We start from the raw sequence: 15,627 nt of genomic DNA on the forward strand, positions 1-15,627 counted from the left end.
GGGTGGAGCCGGGGACCCCGAGGGCGCCGCCCCGCTGCGCCGCAGGAGTCGGAGGCCGAGCGTGGAGCCGGGAACCCGGGGCGGCGGCGGCGTGCGGAGTGAGTGCGGGGACCCGGCGGGGAGTGGGGGACGGCGCGGGGAGGACGCCGGGGGGACCCGGGAGGACCGCGCGGGAAGGACCCGGGGACCCCGGAGGACGGCGAGGGGAGGATCGGGGACCCGGGAGGAACGCGCGGGGTGGACGCAGGGATTCCAGAGGACCGCCCGGGTAGACCCGGCGGAGAACCGGGCGACCCGGGAGGACGGTGCGGGGAGGACGTGGGGATCCCGGGGGGACCGGGGAGGACCGTGCAGGGTGGACGCAGGAATTCTAGAGGACAGCCTGGGGGAGATCCGGCGGAGAACCGGGCGACCGGGGAGGACGGCGTGGGGAGGACCCGGGACCCCGGGTGCCGCCCAGGTGCGGTCGGCCGCGCTGCCCGGCTGCGCTCCGGTGCCCACTGCGCCGGTTCCCCTCAGACCCCGAGGACGCAGCCATGCCGGGCGGGGCGGACGCAGGCGAGGCGGACGAGGAGGCCGGGGCCGGCTCGGGTTCGGAGGCCGAGGAGGACGCGCTGTGGGAGCGGATAGAGGGCGTGCGCCACCGGCTGACCCGCGCCCTGAACCCCGCCAAACTCACGCCGTACCTGCGCCAGTGCCGCGTGCTGGACGAGCAGGACGAGGAGGAGGTGCTGAGCACCTACCGCTTCCCGTGCCGCGCCAACCGCACCGGTGAGCCCGGGCCGCCGCCTCCCAACTCTGCCCGCACCCGCGTCAGGGCTTGGTCCTGCTTGGGGACGGGGGAGGGTATCCCCCCACCACTTCCTGGGCCCACATCAGAGCAGAGGGCTGGATGTGGTGGCTGATGCTGGTGACCTCGGTGACCTCCCTCCTGTCAGAGCCGGTGGCCTTGGCATCTTTCCTGTGCCCTTTGACTCCTTGGTTCTGTCTCTTTGGAGACGCTCCTTGGAGAATCAGTTTTTCTCCAGAGTTCAAGCTCAGTTTTCTGAGTCTCCTCTCCCACTGGGTGTGTCCTTGAACCAGGTCTGGCATGGGAACCAGGGTCTCATGGAACTTCAGCCCTGACCAGTGGGAACGTTTTTCTTTGGAAGGAGAGGGCTTCTCCCTGCCTGGGGAAAGCAGGCATTGCTACCCTTGTGTGTGTGTGTGTGTGTGTGTGTGTGTGTGTGTGTGTGTGTGGTATAATATGTGTAGGGGGTGTGCTGGGGACTTGCTGAAGAGCAGGTGTCCTAGGGAGGGTCTGGCGGCTCCTGGCCAGGACAGACTGAGCTCTGCTCTGTGATGTGTTGGGACAAGCCTCTCTCTATGTGTCACAGCTCAAAAATCTGGGGAACGTAGGCCCTGGAGCATAATGGGGGAAGAGAGCAGGGGTGCAGCGGAGGCCCTCGTCCTGACGCCTGGTGTAACCCTTACCCCCAGGGCGCCTCATAGACATCTTGCGCTGCCGTGGTAAGAGGGGCTACGAGGCTTTCTTGGAAGCCCTGGAGTTCTACTATCCCGAACACTTCACGCTGCTCACTGGCCAGGAACCCGCCCAGCGCTGTTCCATGATCCTCGGTGAGCAATCGCAGTGGGTGCCCCTGCCTCCCTGCCACTTCAGAGACGTTCCTTACTCTGGTCCCATTAAGGAGTTACTCCCACTATCCCTGTTGGACATATAAGGAGACTGAGGCACAGATCGAAGTTGTTTTCTCAGGGCCTGCCACAGGTGTTGGGGAGGGCTGGGTCCAGAGTTCAGAGTCCACAGGGTTAGCATGATTCTTTCTCCCTGAGAACCTTTTCATCATGATATGGCTGCACAAAGCTTAGTTTCTCATTTAAATATATATATATATATCAAGGGCTAGTGAGATGGCTCAGCAGGTAAAGGTGCTTGCTGCCAAGCCTGGTGACTTGAGTTCTATCCCCAGGATCTGCATGGTGGAAGGAAAGAACCAATTCCTACAAGTTATTCTCCGACCTCCACTACAGCGTGCGTGCGCGCACACACACACACACACACACAGACACACACAGGCTTAGCCTGCTGTGTTGCTCAGGGTTTTGCTGTGTCTCCGAATGGCTGATTCCAGTGACCCTCCCATTTCTGTTGCACTTGTTTGAAGTGACTCCATAATGTGTATTAGTGAAGCTGTGATGTAATCCATTTAACTCATCTCTTTATGATGGACAGCTAAGTTGTTTCTAACTTTGCAATATTTTGTCTTTTTTTTTTTTTCGGAGCTGAGGACTGAACCCAGGGCCTTGCGCTTGCTAGGCAAGCACTCTACCACAGAGCTAAATCCCCAACCCCTCTAACTTTGTAATATTACAGCCAGGTTGGAAATACCTTTGCATGTGCAGCTGTGTGCAGTCCCACTTCTCTGAACCAGGGAGAGTTTCTGGAGTGGAATCCCTCAGAGGATGTATATATTTTAAGTGGTAGATGAACGTACCCCCCACCAGCAGTGTGCCCCCTTTGCTAAATAACCACAAGGATCACTCTGAAACATGTTTTTCCAGATATGTAAATAGTAATAATGGTTCAGGCTTATATTTTCTTGATTTATGTTGTTCACAGCTTACCAGTGAGTAAACAGTGGGCACCTGACTTTGCTAGTCTTCACTATTTTTGTTTTTGAGATGGGTACAATAATACATCTTATAGTACCATAAAGATGAAGTATAGCATAAAGAATAAAGTCAACAAGTATTAGTGACTAGTGTTACTGTAATTGCTGGTAGATTGGAGCATATTTTCCTGTGCATATTAGCTATTTTCAGTTTGCTTCTTATCTAGTGATAGTTTGTGCACACATTTTCATCCAGTTGTTTACCTTTTTCTGAGACAAAGTCTTACTGTGTATCCTTGGCTAGCCTAGAACTAATTATATGAGAGCAGGCTGCCTTCAAACTCACGGAGACAGGTTGTCTCTGCCTCTCTGTTTTCTTTTTCTTTTTTCGTGGGAACTCTTCTGATATTGTGGCTTTGAGTCTTGTTATATATTTTTCCCTATTCCTTGGCTTTCCTGTTCTCGAACTTTGTTAGCTCTTTCATTTTTCAGAGGTTTTAACATTTTGTATATGGATGTGTCCACTTTTTCTCAGATAACTCCAAGATTTTGTGCTTTGTTTCAGAAGAGCTTCTCTGTCCAAAAATAGCAAAAATAGCTTCCAAAATTTCCCTGTAGTGATTTTTTGGTTTGAGTTTTTATGTTGAGTCCAATACTCCCCCAGATTTTATTTGCCCCTCCTGAACATTCCTTTTCCTGCTCTGACAGATGAGGAGGGACCCGAGGGCCTAACCCAGTTCTTGATGACCGAGGTGCGGCGGCTGCGGGAAGCTAGGAAGAGCCAGCTGCAGCGAGAACAGCAGCTGCAAGCTCGAGTCCGGGCGCTGGAGGAGGAGCGGGCCGGGCTGGAGCAGCGGCTGCAGGAGCAACAGCAGGCACAGGAGCGCTGTCAGCGGCTACGGGAGGACTGGGAGGCCAGTAGCCTGGAGCTGCTGCGGATCAAGGATGAGAATTACATGATCGCCATGCGCCTGGCTCAGCTCAGTGAGGAAAAGAACTCTGCTGTGCTTCGAAGCCGGGACCTGCAGCTGGCGGTAGGCCCCAGGGAGACAGGTGGGATGGGGTGAAGAAGGGGTGACCTTTCAAAAACTGATGGTGATGTGACTGTCTTTTGACTGAAAATCAATTCTTTCACTGTCCATGTTCCTATTTTATTAGGTTATTAACTGGGGGAGATCTTCCCCCCTACCTCCAAAACGTGACCCTTCTGGGAACAGATTTATTTTTATTTTAAAAAAATTATTTTAATGTGTATGAGTGTTTTGCCTGCATGTGTGTAAGTATACTTCATGTGTGCAATGCCTGTGGAGGCCAGAAGAGGGTGTCGAATTCCCTAGAACTGGAGTTACAAACAGTTGTTAGCCACCATGTGGGTGTTGGGAATCGAATCTGGGTCCTCTGGAAGAACAGCAAATGTTCTTAACCACTGAGCCATTTCTCCAGCCTCAGATTTATTTTACATTGTTCATTTATTGATTTCTTTCTTTTTTTTTTTTTTTTGAGGCAGGGTCTCAGGTATCCTAGGCTGGCTGGCTTCAAACTTTCTGTGGAGCCAAGGATGGCCTTAGACTTCTGATTGATCTCCTTGCTGCCACCTCCCAAGTGCTGGGATTATGAGTGTGTACTGCCACCTCCAGTTTATGTAGTGCTGGAGAACCCGGGGCTTCGTGCATAGTAGGCAAGCACTGCATTAACTGAGCCACGCTCCTAGCCCTCTGGGGGAACAGTTTTGGTTGTCACAAACAGGGTGATAACATTAGCATTTAATAAGTAGAGGCCAGGGATGTAGTTAAGCAGCCTACCAAGCCCAGGACGGGCCCCATGGTACTAAGATGGCAAAATGCTGGGCTGAGAGGATTTAGTGAGTTTAGGTTATGAAATGTCAAATGTAGACAGTGCCTGACGGAGCCAGTTCTCGAAGCCTGTGCCAGCGTCAGCTGTTATTATCCAGAGCTGTCAGTATCCCTCAAAGCTTCCATGTGTCGCTTCATCTTGTGCTCACCGATGCACCACACAGGTCTGGTTCCAAAGTACAGATGCAGTGGCTCACATCGATGAAGGAACTTGCTCAAGGGTGCAGAGCCTGGGTATAAACTATGTCTGCCTGGTGCCCAAGCAGGCTTCTTTCCTGGGATGTCGTACTGCCTGTTCCGGGCCAGTGAACTCTGACTGACTCCTCTCCAGTGGATCCTCTGGGTTGCTGTGCTTTTTCTGGGATGAGCACCTCTCACCGGCTAAGAGACAGAGTTTCCCCCCACCCCGACCCCCACCAGTTCTTCTTGGAACTCCACATGGGAATCATGCCTTATCCACAGAGATTTGTCCCAAGCACTGATAAGCTGATCCAGATCAGGGGCTTCCGGGCTTCTTCAGGAATGTCAGACTCTACAAGTTCTGACCTTAGTGTTTAGAGCCCCTCTCTGCCTTGAGCCCCAGCTATGGCTGTGGTGTTGAGAGTGATGGGGAGGGACTGGGGGTGGAGACTGGTATGTAGGAGACTGTAGGTGCAGGGGTGCCAGTTGTTTGTGCTTCTACGTGCTGCATACATAGCTCAGTGTTTTGGGGAAGGGAGCCCAGATGAGGCTGCTGAGGCCACTGTCCCTGCTTCAGGTGTAGGTGGCTTGTTGGCAATTGCTAGCTTATCCTGAGGCAATTGCTAGCTTATCCTGAGGTCATTGTCTGAGCGTCTGCTTTCTGACTTTCTGAGAGGTAATGCACAAGGCCACAGACACAGGTCCCTGGTCTTACTCTGTTGCTAATGAGCAATGTCACATAGGGTCAAGCTTCCTTCCCCATACCTCAGTTTCCTCATCCTTAGAAGTAAGAAGTCACCGTGAGGATGACCTGGCATTGTGAAGCAACCCTGTTCACCAGGCACGGTCCTGAGTGTTTGCTCTGCACACACTGCCCACCTCCCAACTGTTCGTGTTTGGAATTAGACACTGCTATGGTCCCCATTTATGGAGGGGGAAACTGAGGCACAGAGAGGTTATTTAGAGCACTGTCCCAACATTCTGAGATTGAGGAGGTTCTGGCTTTGCTGTCTGCCTTGCTGAGGGGTGGCAGGTGGCAGCTGGGTCCCCCCCACCCCCTTCCCTTGGAGCTGTTCCTCTTTTTCTGAAACTGTCATGGGGCTAGCTTCGAGGTTCTCCCTTAAGGAACTGCTCAGAGAGGGCCAGGTGAGGCTGCCAGAGGTTGTAGCAGGCCTGGTTGGTGTCCCCTTTGGGCAGGGTGTGACTTATAAATTGGGTCTGTGTGGTTGGGGCATATTGTGTGTGTGTGACAATCTTGGGGGGCTGCTGAGATGGGCTAGTGACTGGGGGCTAGAGAAGATTCGGATAGAGGTGCTAACTCCGGCTGCAGGTCCACATGGGTGGGACCATCTGCCTCTATGGCTGTGCTTGCATTTAGGACATAGAGTATGAATAGGAGATCAGATGAATAGAGAACTTCCAGAAATTCACCTGCACTTCCTGGAGCTTTTCTGTCACAAAGTTTAAAGAGGGCTCCCAGGTGGAGGTTTACAGAACAGCTGATGGTGTCTGGTTCGGCAGCTTGGTTTCCTTCCCCCACGGACAGGTGTATGTGGTGGCTGATTTAATACCGTGTTTTATAAGGTGCAAATTTAATGAGCTGTTATTTCTAAGCAACATAAACTTAAGGAGCGAATGCTGTAATTTCATGTTCAAGGAGTTTGTACACTGGGATTAAAGGCATCCGGTTTCCTGGGGCTCGGCTTAGAGTGCTGGGTGACCTGTCCTCTGAGCTCATTGGGGAAGACGACTGGCCCGAGGGTCAGGCAGGAACCTCAGTGTGCAGCTGCGGTTTGCTGTGAAGGGTGTGGCCAGCCTGCCCTTGAAACCAGCTGTCTTTCTCCAGCCGATCACAAAACATGTTTTGTGAGTGGAAAGGAATGTGGGGTCATAAATGAGTCTCTGTGGAGGAGAAGTGGACTGTTAATTTGTGGAACTGCTGACCCAGCTCTGTGTGTGTGTGTGTGTGTGTGTGTGTGTGTGTGTGTGTGTGTGTGTTGCTGTTCTGAGCTCTGAGGCCTAGGGGACCAGCAGGTCATTTTCCAGCAGAGACAGGACACTTCTAGGACACCAGGCATCCCCAGAGGTATTGTGGTCTTTCCCCGACAGTGACTTCACTGATGGCCTGCCACCTGTTGCTCCTCTCCCTGCATTCTGGCCATCCCAGTTCCTACAAGAATTCGGCAATCATTCCCAGCCAAGAACACTGTACTTTAGCAAACTGGCCATGTGTGTCCACCCTTGGGTCAGGAAGCCATCATCAGCTGCCCACCCCCATCCAGCTCCCAGGCTAGGCTCTGGCTGCCCACACTGAGCTGGTGATGGGCCAGGACTCTGGGCTTTGACAATGGCTGTCTCACATGTGGCAGCTCTACAGCCTGCTTTATCTTGTTTGATTCTTGCAACAATTCTGGGAGGCAGGGTCCCATTGTGTTGATGAGCAAACTGAGACAGGGAGGAGATAGGGGACTTGCTCAGTTTGGCAGCGCTACAGTGGTTATTACTGGATCCTGAACCTGAACCTGCTTGTGGGATACTAGGCACGAACCAGTGAGCTACTCTTTTAGAAAAAGCCCCTGGGAAGAATTTTTTCTTCTTTCCTTCCTCCTCTTCCTTCTTCCTCCTTCTCCCTTCTCTCTCCTCTTCCTCCCCCTCCCCCTCCCCCTTCTTGTCTCACTATGTAGCTAAGGCTGGCTTGGAACTCAGTATATAGCCCAGGCTGGCCTTGAACTTTAGGAAGTCCTCCTGCTTTAGCCTCCCAAGTGCTGAGATTACTGGTTTGTGCCACCACACTGAGCTCTTCTGTGAGGAATTTCCTAAGGAAGAACCTGGCAGTATCTGTGTAATAGGGGCTGGAGGTGCAGTCCCTGGCTCCGGGGCTGGATGAGACCCTCAGAGCCATCATTCCCTTCTCCTCCCTCTGGCTCTAGATATGGAGACTCAGGAAGGTACAGCCAGAGGCCAAGACTTGACCACGGCCACCCCGAGTTGAGGCAGAGCTTGTTCCAGCCCTGTCCCTCACCTCCCCCACACCTGTTCTTATGTAGCCCTTCTCCTCTGTCATATTGATATTGGCCACATCAGGACAAATGTGTGCTATGATGCAGGACACCAGTGCATAAGCCTCGAAGCAGGTTTTCCTGGAAGGATGGCCTAGGTCTTGGCTTTGCCCCCTTCTCTCTATGAGTTCCATTTTTGCCCAGTCTGGTCTTCTCCAAAGACACGTCTCAGCCAGAGCCTTACTTGGGCTTTTTCCCAGTGGGTCCCATCTGGGGATGACCTGTGTCTTGGGTCCCAGGTGGATCAGCTCAAGCTTAAGGTCAGCCGGCTGGAGGAAGAGTGTGCCCTGCTTCGGAGGGCCAGGGGGCCATTGCCTGGGGCTGAGGAGAGAGAGAAGGAGAAGGAGCCAGACAGTGCAGATCTGCTCTCTGAGCTGCGGGCTGAGAACCAGAGGCTGACCGCATCCCTGCAGGAGCTCCAGGAGGGTGTGCAACAGGTAGGATTCAGGGGCTGGGAGGGTGGGGTGGAGGGTGGGGGTCAGCCAGAAGCTGACTCCTGTTGCTATCTGTCTTTCTGAGGCTGGAAGGATGAGGTCTTCAGAACCAGTGGGCTGAGGACTGATGCAAGCCAGGCCCACTTCTCACCTCCAGCTCTCAGCTGAGGGTCCTTAGTACACTGCTTTCCCTGGGGATCAGTCTGGGGTCTGTGGGCAGCCTCCAGAGGCCTCTGAACCCCATGCAATTGCATCTCTGAGTGTATGTGAGCATCTTCCTGGAGAGAGGGCTCCCGATTTCCCCTTTAAAAAATGTAATGTTAGGGCTCGAACCTAGGGCCTTGTGCATGCCAGACAAGTGTTCTACCTCTAACCTACCCTGCAGGCCGAGGATTTTGTCCTAATATGATAGGACAAAACTATGTTGTGATAGTTTTGTTTTGGGACAGAGTCATGTCACTCTGCAGCCCTGGCTGGTCTAGAACTGGTTGTGTAGACTAGGTTAGCCTCTGCCTCCTGAGTCTTGTGATTACAAATGTGAGTCACCATGGCTGACAAACCTAGGTTTTTTGAGACAGGTCTCTATATTTAGCCCAGGCTGGCCTTGAACTCATGATCTCTCTGCCTCAGCCAAGTGCTGGGATTATGGTTGTGTGCTGCCATGTATGGCCCTGTTTTTGTTTTTTGTTTTTTACTTTTGAGACAGGTTTGTGGTCACTATATAATCCTGGTTAGCTTGGAAGCCGCTGTGCACCCTATGCTGACCTTGAACTCCTAATATTCCTGCCTCAGTCTCCCCAGTGGTGGGATTATAGACTTGTGCCACTACCTCTGGCTTTGCTGGAATTTGTAAAGGAGTCTCTGACCCTGAAATGATTGAGACCTGCCCCCCCGCCCCCAGGTCTGGGTGTCTCCTGGTAGGTCAGTGGCAGCATGGACCTGCCCTCTTGGCCACATAAGAAATGGGAACAATATCATGCATTTTTGTGGCTTTAGGGTGCTTGGTTGGGTGTGGATCTGAAGGCTGGATCTCGTGTTCAGCACCAGCCCCTTGAAGATCACCGTGGTAGGATAGGCACTGGGAATAGATGTTGTCCTCTGCCTGGGTGTGAGGTGGGGGCCAGAGCAAGGGGGAAGGGCTGGGTGGGAAGTGGGTTGGGACCATGGTCCTCACTGAACTCAGCACACCCTCATCCATTTACCCCTATGAGTCCCACAGGTCCTCTGGAGGACAACAGGGCGTGTGGGGCCATGCCCATCCTTCCAGGGAAACTAAGTTCCAGAGGCCAGGATGGCAGAGCTAGTGGGGTGGGGTGAAGGGCTAAGGATTGTATGTCTCTCTTCCACCCTATGCCCAAGGTGAGGGGGGGCGAGCAGGGGCTGAGGTTGCTTGCACTCTGCTCCACAGGAAGTGAACCGGCCAGGGGCCCCAGGCTCTGAGCGAATTCTGCTGGACATCTTGGAGCATGACTGGCGGGAGGCGCAGGACAGCAGGCAGGAGCTGTGTCAGAAGCTGCATGCTGTGCAGGGCGAGCTGCAGTGGGCGGAGGAGCTTCGGGACAAGGTAATGACCACAGGCCCACCTCCCCACCCCTACCCTGCTCCCCTGTCCTCTGCTGATGCCCTGGCTTGGGAGGCTAGGCTGCCAGACATTGACAGTGCACTCCAGGAGCCTTCCCTAGGCATCTCCAGGGGACGTTGGCCCAAGATCTGTGCATTTGTTCATCCTCTTGTGTCCATAGGGCTCTACTAGGCACTGCAGATTCATCAGCAAATAAATCCAAGCTCCACTCCCCAAAAAATAAATCTTAAAAAAAGGAGGGGGGCTGGAGAGATGGCTCAGCAGTTAAGAGCCCAGGACCTGAGTTCAGTTCCCAGCACCCACATGGCAACTAACAACTGTCTGAAATACCAGTTTCAAGGATCTGACGCCCCCTTGTGGCCTCTGTGGGGGCATTGCACTCATGGGTGTACTTACATGCACACAAAACACTCATACATATCAAATGAAAATAAACAAACAGGGGAGTCATAGAGATGACTCAGTGGTTAAGAGTATGTGTACTGCTCTTGCAGTGGATCCAAGTTCGGTTCTCAGCACCCACGTTGGGTGACTCACAATTGCCTGTAAGTCCAGCTCTAGGGGACCCGACACCCTCTTCTGTCCTTCTTGGGCAATTGCACTCACATGCACATACTCACACACAGACACACATGCATATGCATAATTAAAAATAAATCTTAAAATTCAAGGCCCCAGCTCCTGGGGAGGGCACTGTCTAGTGGTGGGGGGCAAGCAATGTGCACACTGTAACACTAGGGCAGTAAGTGCGTGGGGCCATAGAGCTATAGGCCAGTGCTGGGAAATCAGCTGAGAAGGGTAAGGGGTTGTGGGCGGCAGTTTCCGTGGGAGACCCATGGTTGGCATAGAAGATGCTGTTACTATTGTCAAGCCCATCTTATGACTTAGGCAGCTGAGGCCCCGTGAAGTGAAGGCAGTAGCTGAGGTTACCCCACCAGGGAGGTGGGCCCTTGTTCCTGGGGCTCTGAGCCTTGCCTGCCTGCCCCTCTTGCAGTACCTGCAGGAGATGGAAGACCTGCGACTCAAGCACCGCACGCTGCTGAAGGACTGTGACCTGTACAAGCACCGCATGGCCACCGTGCTGGCCCAGCTGGAGGAAATTGAGAAGGAGCGGGACCAGGTGAGCCCTGGCACGCTGCGTGGAATGCCTCGTTCCACCATTGGTTCTAGTTCAGTAAAGAGGAGGAGGAGAAGGAGGGAGAAAGAGGAGGAGGAGACAAAGAAGGAGGAGGAGGAAGAGAAGAAGAGGGAGGAGGAGGAGCAGGAGGAAGGCGGGGGGTGATTGGGATTTCAAGAGGAGACATCAACAGCACCCTGATCCATTGAGATGGGGCTGGCAGTCCAAGTAGACCCAGGCAAGTGTCTTTGCATATACTCAGGCAAGCTGATACAGACCTCAGATGCCCTCTAGTCTAATATGGGCCTCAGTGTCTCCCAGAGACCAGCTGCTCTAATCCTATCTTTGCACAGGGGCCACAGAGGATCAGGGGTTACCAGAGGTCAAACAGCCAGGTGGCACTGAAGTGGGCTTCAGACCTTTGATAAATCACACATGGGTCCTCAGACTGCAGCCAGGAGCCCTGCTTTTCCCCCAAGTCCTTGAGAGACCCACCTTAAGACCCTAAGCGCACCCACTCATCCTAGCTCCCCCTTCATTCTTCAACCCAGTTCTGTTTATCAAAGACAAGGTCAGTTTGGAGGAGGGACCTGCAAAAATTTGCTGATAGAGAAATTCCCAAAAGTTTTGACTCTGTGTTCCTGGCACCACAACCCTGCCAAGGCTTCAGGGTGGCTGAGTACTTGGGGCCAGTTTCTCTGCCTCTGTCCTCCATGTGTGAGGGTCCCTGTGTGGGGGACAGGGCAGGAGGCTTTCATCCCACACGTGTTAGAATGACCCTCCTATTCACCTGGAGCTTTTGAGAATGTAGGTTTGGAGTGTCATCCCTGACACTGATTCAGGTGCTCTTGGGGCAAGACCCAGGAGTGGCTTGTCACCAGATCACTCTCAGCCCCCAGCTCTCAGGGACTTGGTCTTGATGGGAGGAGAGTGTTCTGGATGCACTGGAGATGGACTCCTGACTCCTATAGGGGCCCAGAGGCTGTGATTCCGGGTGCATGGTGGGTCTCCTGGAAGCATCTTAAGTTGTTTTCGGGGAGTGACCAGCCTGGACTCAGTGGTCAGCCTTCCTGGCCAGAGCCAGCTCTGTTGCTGTTGGTGTGATTTCTCTACCAGCAAATGAGAACAATCACAGTTCCCATTTACTCACTGTGATTAGAGATTAAATGAGCGGATTCTTAGCATATGGGAAGAGCCCCCCCCCAATAGCGCCATTCGGGTTCCATCCAGCCCCTGAGCCAGAGCTGCTCTCAGTGGCTTGGCTACCCTGCTCTCTCTAGGCCATCCAGAGCCGAGACCGGATCCAGCTGCAGTATTCCCAGAGCCTCATCGAGAAGGATCAGTACCGCAAGCAGGTGCGGAGCCTGGAGGCAGAGCGGGATGAGCTGCTCACCACAGTCACCGGCCTGGAGGGGGCCAAGGCCCTGCTGGAGTCACAACTGCAGCGGATGCAGGGGGGCTCCTACCTCAAGGTGAGTGGGGCTGGGAGCACAGCACCCTGGCACTGGGTCCTGTGAACTTGAAGACTCTTGTTGATGGAGAAATACTGTAACTCTGGTGGGAGCTCTTGGCCAGTGCTGGGAACATGGGAGATGGGAATCTGATGGGACTGGTAGGAACTTGCGACTCTGAGGCTGTGGGCTGGTGAGCAGGATAAGACAGGGGGGTCTTTGGGTTTCTGGGACTGCTCTTGGGGCATAGGATAGTTTGAGCTTTGCATACACTCAGCAAGCCTGGCTGCAGGAGGGCCTGTATGCACATTGGAATGCAAAGTGGGACCCTCAGAGGCAGCTAGGCTGGTCTAGCATAGGCTTCCCAGGCCCCCATCCCCCAGCGGCTCTGATGCCCTTATAGCCAGGGCTTGGAGAGGGTCTCAGCTTGTGGGGGTCACAGAGCCTGGTGGCACTGAGAGGTACCGACCTTTGGGCAATCAGTCTTTGGTCACTGGTGAGTCTGGCACTGGTGTAGTGGGGCCTGGAGGAATAGAAGGAAGAGGCAGGAATATGTGACCTCTTGTTTGTCAGAATCCCAGTGGCTTCAGCTCAGAGGTAAAGACAGACCTCTCCTCCCTTATGCCCCACAGGCTCTGTAGGTTGGGCCTCTCCATCCACCCCCTTAGCTCAGTCCCATGGGTCTCAATATTGTGAATCCTAGAATGTGTCACAGTTCTGCCTTTGGACCTTTGTATGTGTGGCTGCATCTACCAAGACCCCCAATTTCCAACTGAACCCACTTAGCACCTCCATATCCTGAGTCCTCAGCTCAAACCCTGCTTTCCCAGGAAATTGCTGGTGTCTCCGGGCAGGGTCCATCCTTTGGTATGCTCTGTGTCCAGGACAGCTTCCCTCTACTGTCCTTACCCTTGGGTGATTTTGTTCCTCTCCTTGCAGTTGGTTCCCCCTGGAGGCCGTGGGCTCCATAAGGGCTGGGATCTGGCACCCTGTGCCCACTTCTTCCCCTGGCTTGGCTGTGGTCGCCCTGGTCTCAGCCCTGCTTACCTCCTCTCTTGCTTTGTCCTCTGGCAGGCCTGTGCCTCCTCCCACTCCTTGTGCTCCAACCTCAGCAGTACCTGGAGCCTCAGTGAGTTTCCGTCCCCGCTGGGAGGCCCGGAAGTCACTGGGGAAGCTGGGGGATCTGAGCCCCACACCTCGGTAAGCTACCACCTACCCCAAACACAGGAAAGCCTGTGATGTTCCTGTATCACCAACATACACAGTGCTCTCCAGTCTGCCAACTGATGCATGTCATAGGACACTGAGGCCCAGGGAGGCTGCTGAGAACCTTTTTTGCATGTATGTTTTTATTGTGTGTGTGTGTGTGTGTGTGTGTATGTGTTGTGTTGTGTTATGTGTGTGTGCACATCTGGAGACCAGAGGTTAACTTTTGGGTGTTGTTCCTCAGGAGCCATCCACCCTGTTATTTATTTATTTATTTATTATTTATTTATTTATTTATTTATTTATTTATTTATTTATTTATGATAAGGACTCCCTGTTGCCCCAGCTGGCCTGGAACTTACTATGTAGATCAGGCTGGCCTCGATCTCACAGAAATCTGTCTGTCTCTGACTCTTGAGTGCTGGGATTAAAGGCACATGCCTTGCTTTTTAAAAATTATTTTATTTCTACTATTTTATTTCACATGAATACAGGTGTAGTGGAGACCAGAGTTGTCAGATGCCCCTGGAGCTAGAGTCACAGGCAGTTGTAAGCCACCTGATGTGGTTGCTGGGAACCGAACCCGGGTCCTCTGCAAGAGTAGAGCACGCTCTTAACCACTGAGCCATCGCTCCAGCGCCACCTTTTTTCCTGTTTTTCCATAGGTGGCTTGTCAGTCACCCACAAGGTTTATTGGTTTATTTTTTTTAATTTACTATTTTTATGTGTATAAGTGTATTACCTGCATGTTATGTAAGTGCACCTGTGTAGTGCAATGCCCACTGAGGTCAGAAGAGGGCATCTGATCCCCTGGACCTGGAGTTATGGGAGGCTGTTAGCTGCCATGTGGGTGCTGGGAACTGAACCCCGGTCCTCTGCATTGAGGACCATTGAGTCATCTCTCCAGTCTTTCTGCCCCTCCCCCCTTTGTGTTTGAGACAGGGTCTCTCTTGGACCTGGGACTGTCTGATAAGCCTAAGATAACTGGCTAGTGAGCCCTAGGAATCCTACCTTAACCTCTTGGATTACAAAGTGTATGCCAGCATGCCTGTTTTTTGTTTTGTTTTGTTTTGTTTTGTTTTTTAATGTGGGAGCTGGGGATCGAACTCAGGTCTTTATGCTTACATGGCAAACAGTTTATTGCCTGAACCATCTCCCCAACCGTCTTCTAGGGCACGCAGGTGTGGCAAGCCCTCACATACTGCAATCTTGAATGCCTGCTCCTCTGCCCTAGGCCCCCCGGTCTTGTCTGTGGGTGGGCACAAGCCAGATATACTGAAGGCTGGGATGGGGGGAGGGTTAGGGGTTGGGATGGTATGGGGCTTAGGGTGACCAGGCCCTGTCCTGGGTTGCAGGAGGAAGCCACAGACAGCGAGAAAGAGATCAACCGGCTCTCCATTCTGCCCTTCCCCCCCAGTGCTGGCTCCATCCTCCGTAGGCAGCGTGAGGAAGACCCAGAACCCCCTAAGAGGTAACGGACTAGAGGCAGTGGGAGCTTCCCCGAGAGGCAGCATTGCTGTCTGCTGTACAACTACCTCTTCTGAGCCCACTTGTCAGAGTCAGCACCAGTGTTCCCCTCCCCCAACTGTCCTGACTGGCCAGAGCCCTAGAAACTCTGGAGTCAGCGAAGGAACCAAGTCAGTGGTCAGGATGCCAAAGGGCAGAGTGGACTCTGCCACAGCCCAGCACCCAGGTGGGAAAGTCACCAAAGGCAACTTGAGATCTTCAACTTGAGAAGTCCAGTGGCTCAGGCAGGGAACACATTTTCCAGGGGCTGGGGATTCAAAGCCAGAAAGTTAGGCTCCAGCTTCAGTGGACATCAACAGCAGGGAGGCCAGAAAACCAGGCCCACATCCGTGATGGCGAGGGCAGGACGTGAGACTTCCTGCCTCCTGGCTCCGTCCCACCCCTCTCAGTGGCCTCCTCACAGGAGGCTGGGCTTGGGAGGTTGTGATACTCATGGGCTGGATATGAGTGACCTTCTGTCACAAGGGCGTGAGGATAAGGGTGGTCTTATTCAAGAGGGCACCTGGGGAGTAGGGATCAAGAATAGCAGGAGAAGGTGATGAGGCAGGCAATGAGCTGTCAGGGGAGGCAGCATGAAAGGAGCTGGCATTGAGGGACAACCCATCT

General features: G+C 53.3%; 1 protein-coding gene across 2 annotated transcripts in view; it reads left to right on the plus strand.

Annotated features, from left to right (window-relative positions):
- Positions 1-6: 6 nt before the first annotated feature.
- Positions 7-15,627, plus strand: part of Card10 (caspase recruitment domain family member 10) — a 28,307-nt gene continuing 12,686 nt past the window's right edge. For both annotated transcript variants that reach the window (XM_008851303.3, XM_029555104.1), the window contains exons 1-10: positions 7-98; positions 520-771; positions 1,480-1,617; positions 3,321-3,646; positions 7,944-8,141; positions 9,547-9,702; positions 10,715-10,840; positions 12,118-12,309; positions 13,363-13,488; positions 14,850-14,965. In XM_008851303.3, the coding sequence (XP_008849525.1) occupies positions 537-771; positions 1,480-1,617; positions 3,321-3,646; positions 7,944-8,141; positions 9,547-9,702; positions 10,715-10,840; positions 12,118-12,309; positions 13,363-13,488; positions 14,850-14,965 (1,613 nt within the window). In that variant the 5' untranslated portion in view covers positions 7-98; positions 520-536. The remainder of the gene's footprint in view (positions 99-519; positions 772-1,479; positions 1,618-3,320; positions 3,647-7,943; positions 8,142-9,546; positions 9,703-10,714; positions 10,841-12,117; positions 12,310-13,362; positions 13,489-14,849; positions 14,966-15,627) is intronic.

This window comes from Nannospalax galili, unplaced genomic scaffold (genome assembly GCF_000622305.1).
Source record: "Nannospalax galili isolate Female #2095 unplaced genomic scaffold, S.galili_v1.0 scaffold445, whole genome shotgun sequence".
In the NCBI taxonomy this organism is placed as follows: domain Eukaryota; kingdom Metazoa; phylum Chordata; class Mammalia; order Rodentia; family Spalacidae; genus Nannospalax; species Nannospalax galili.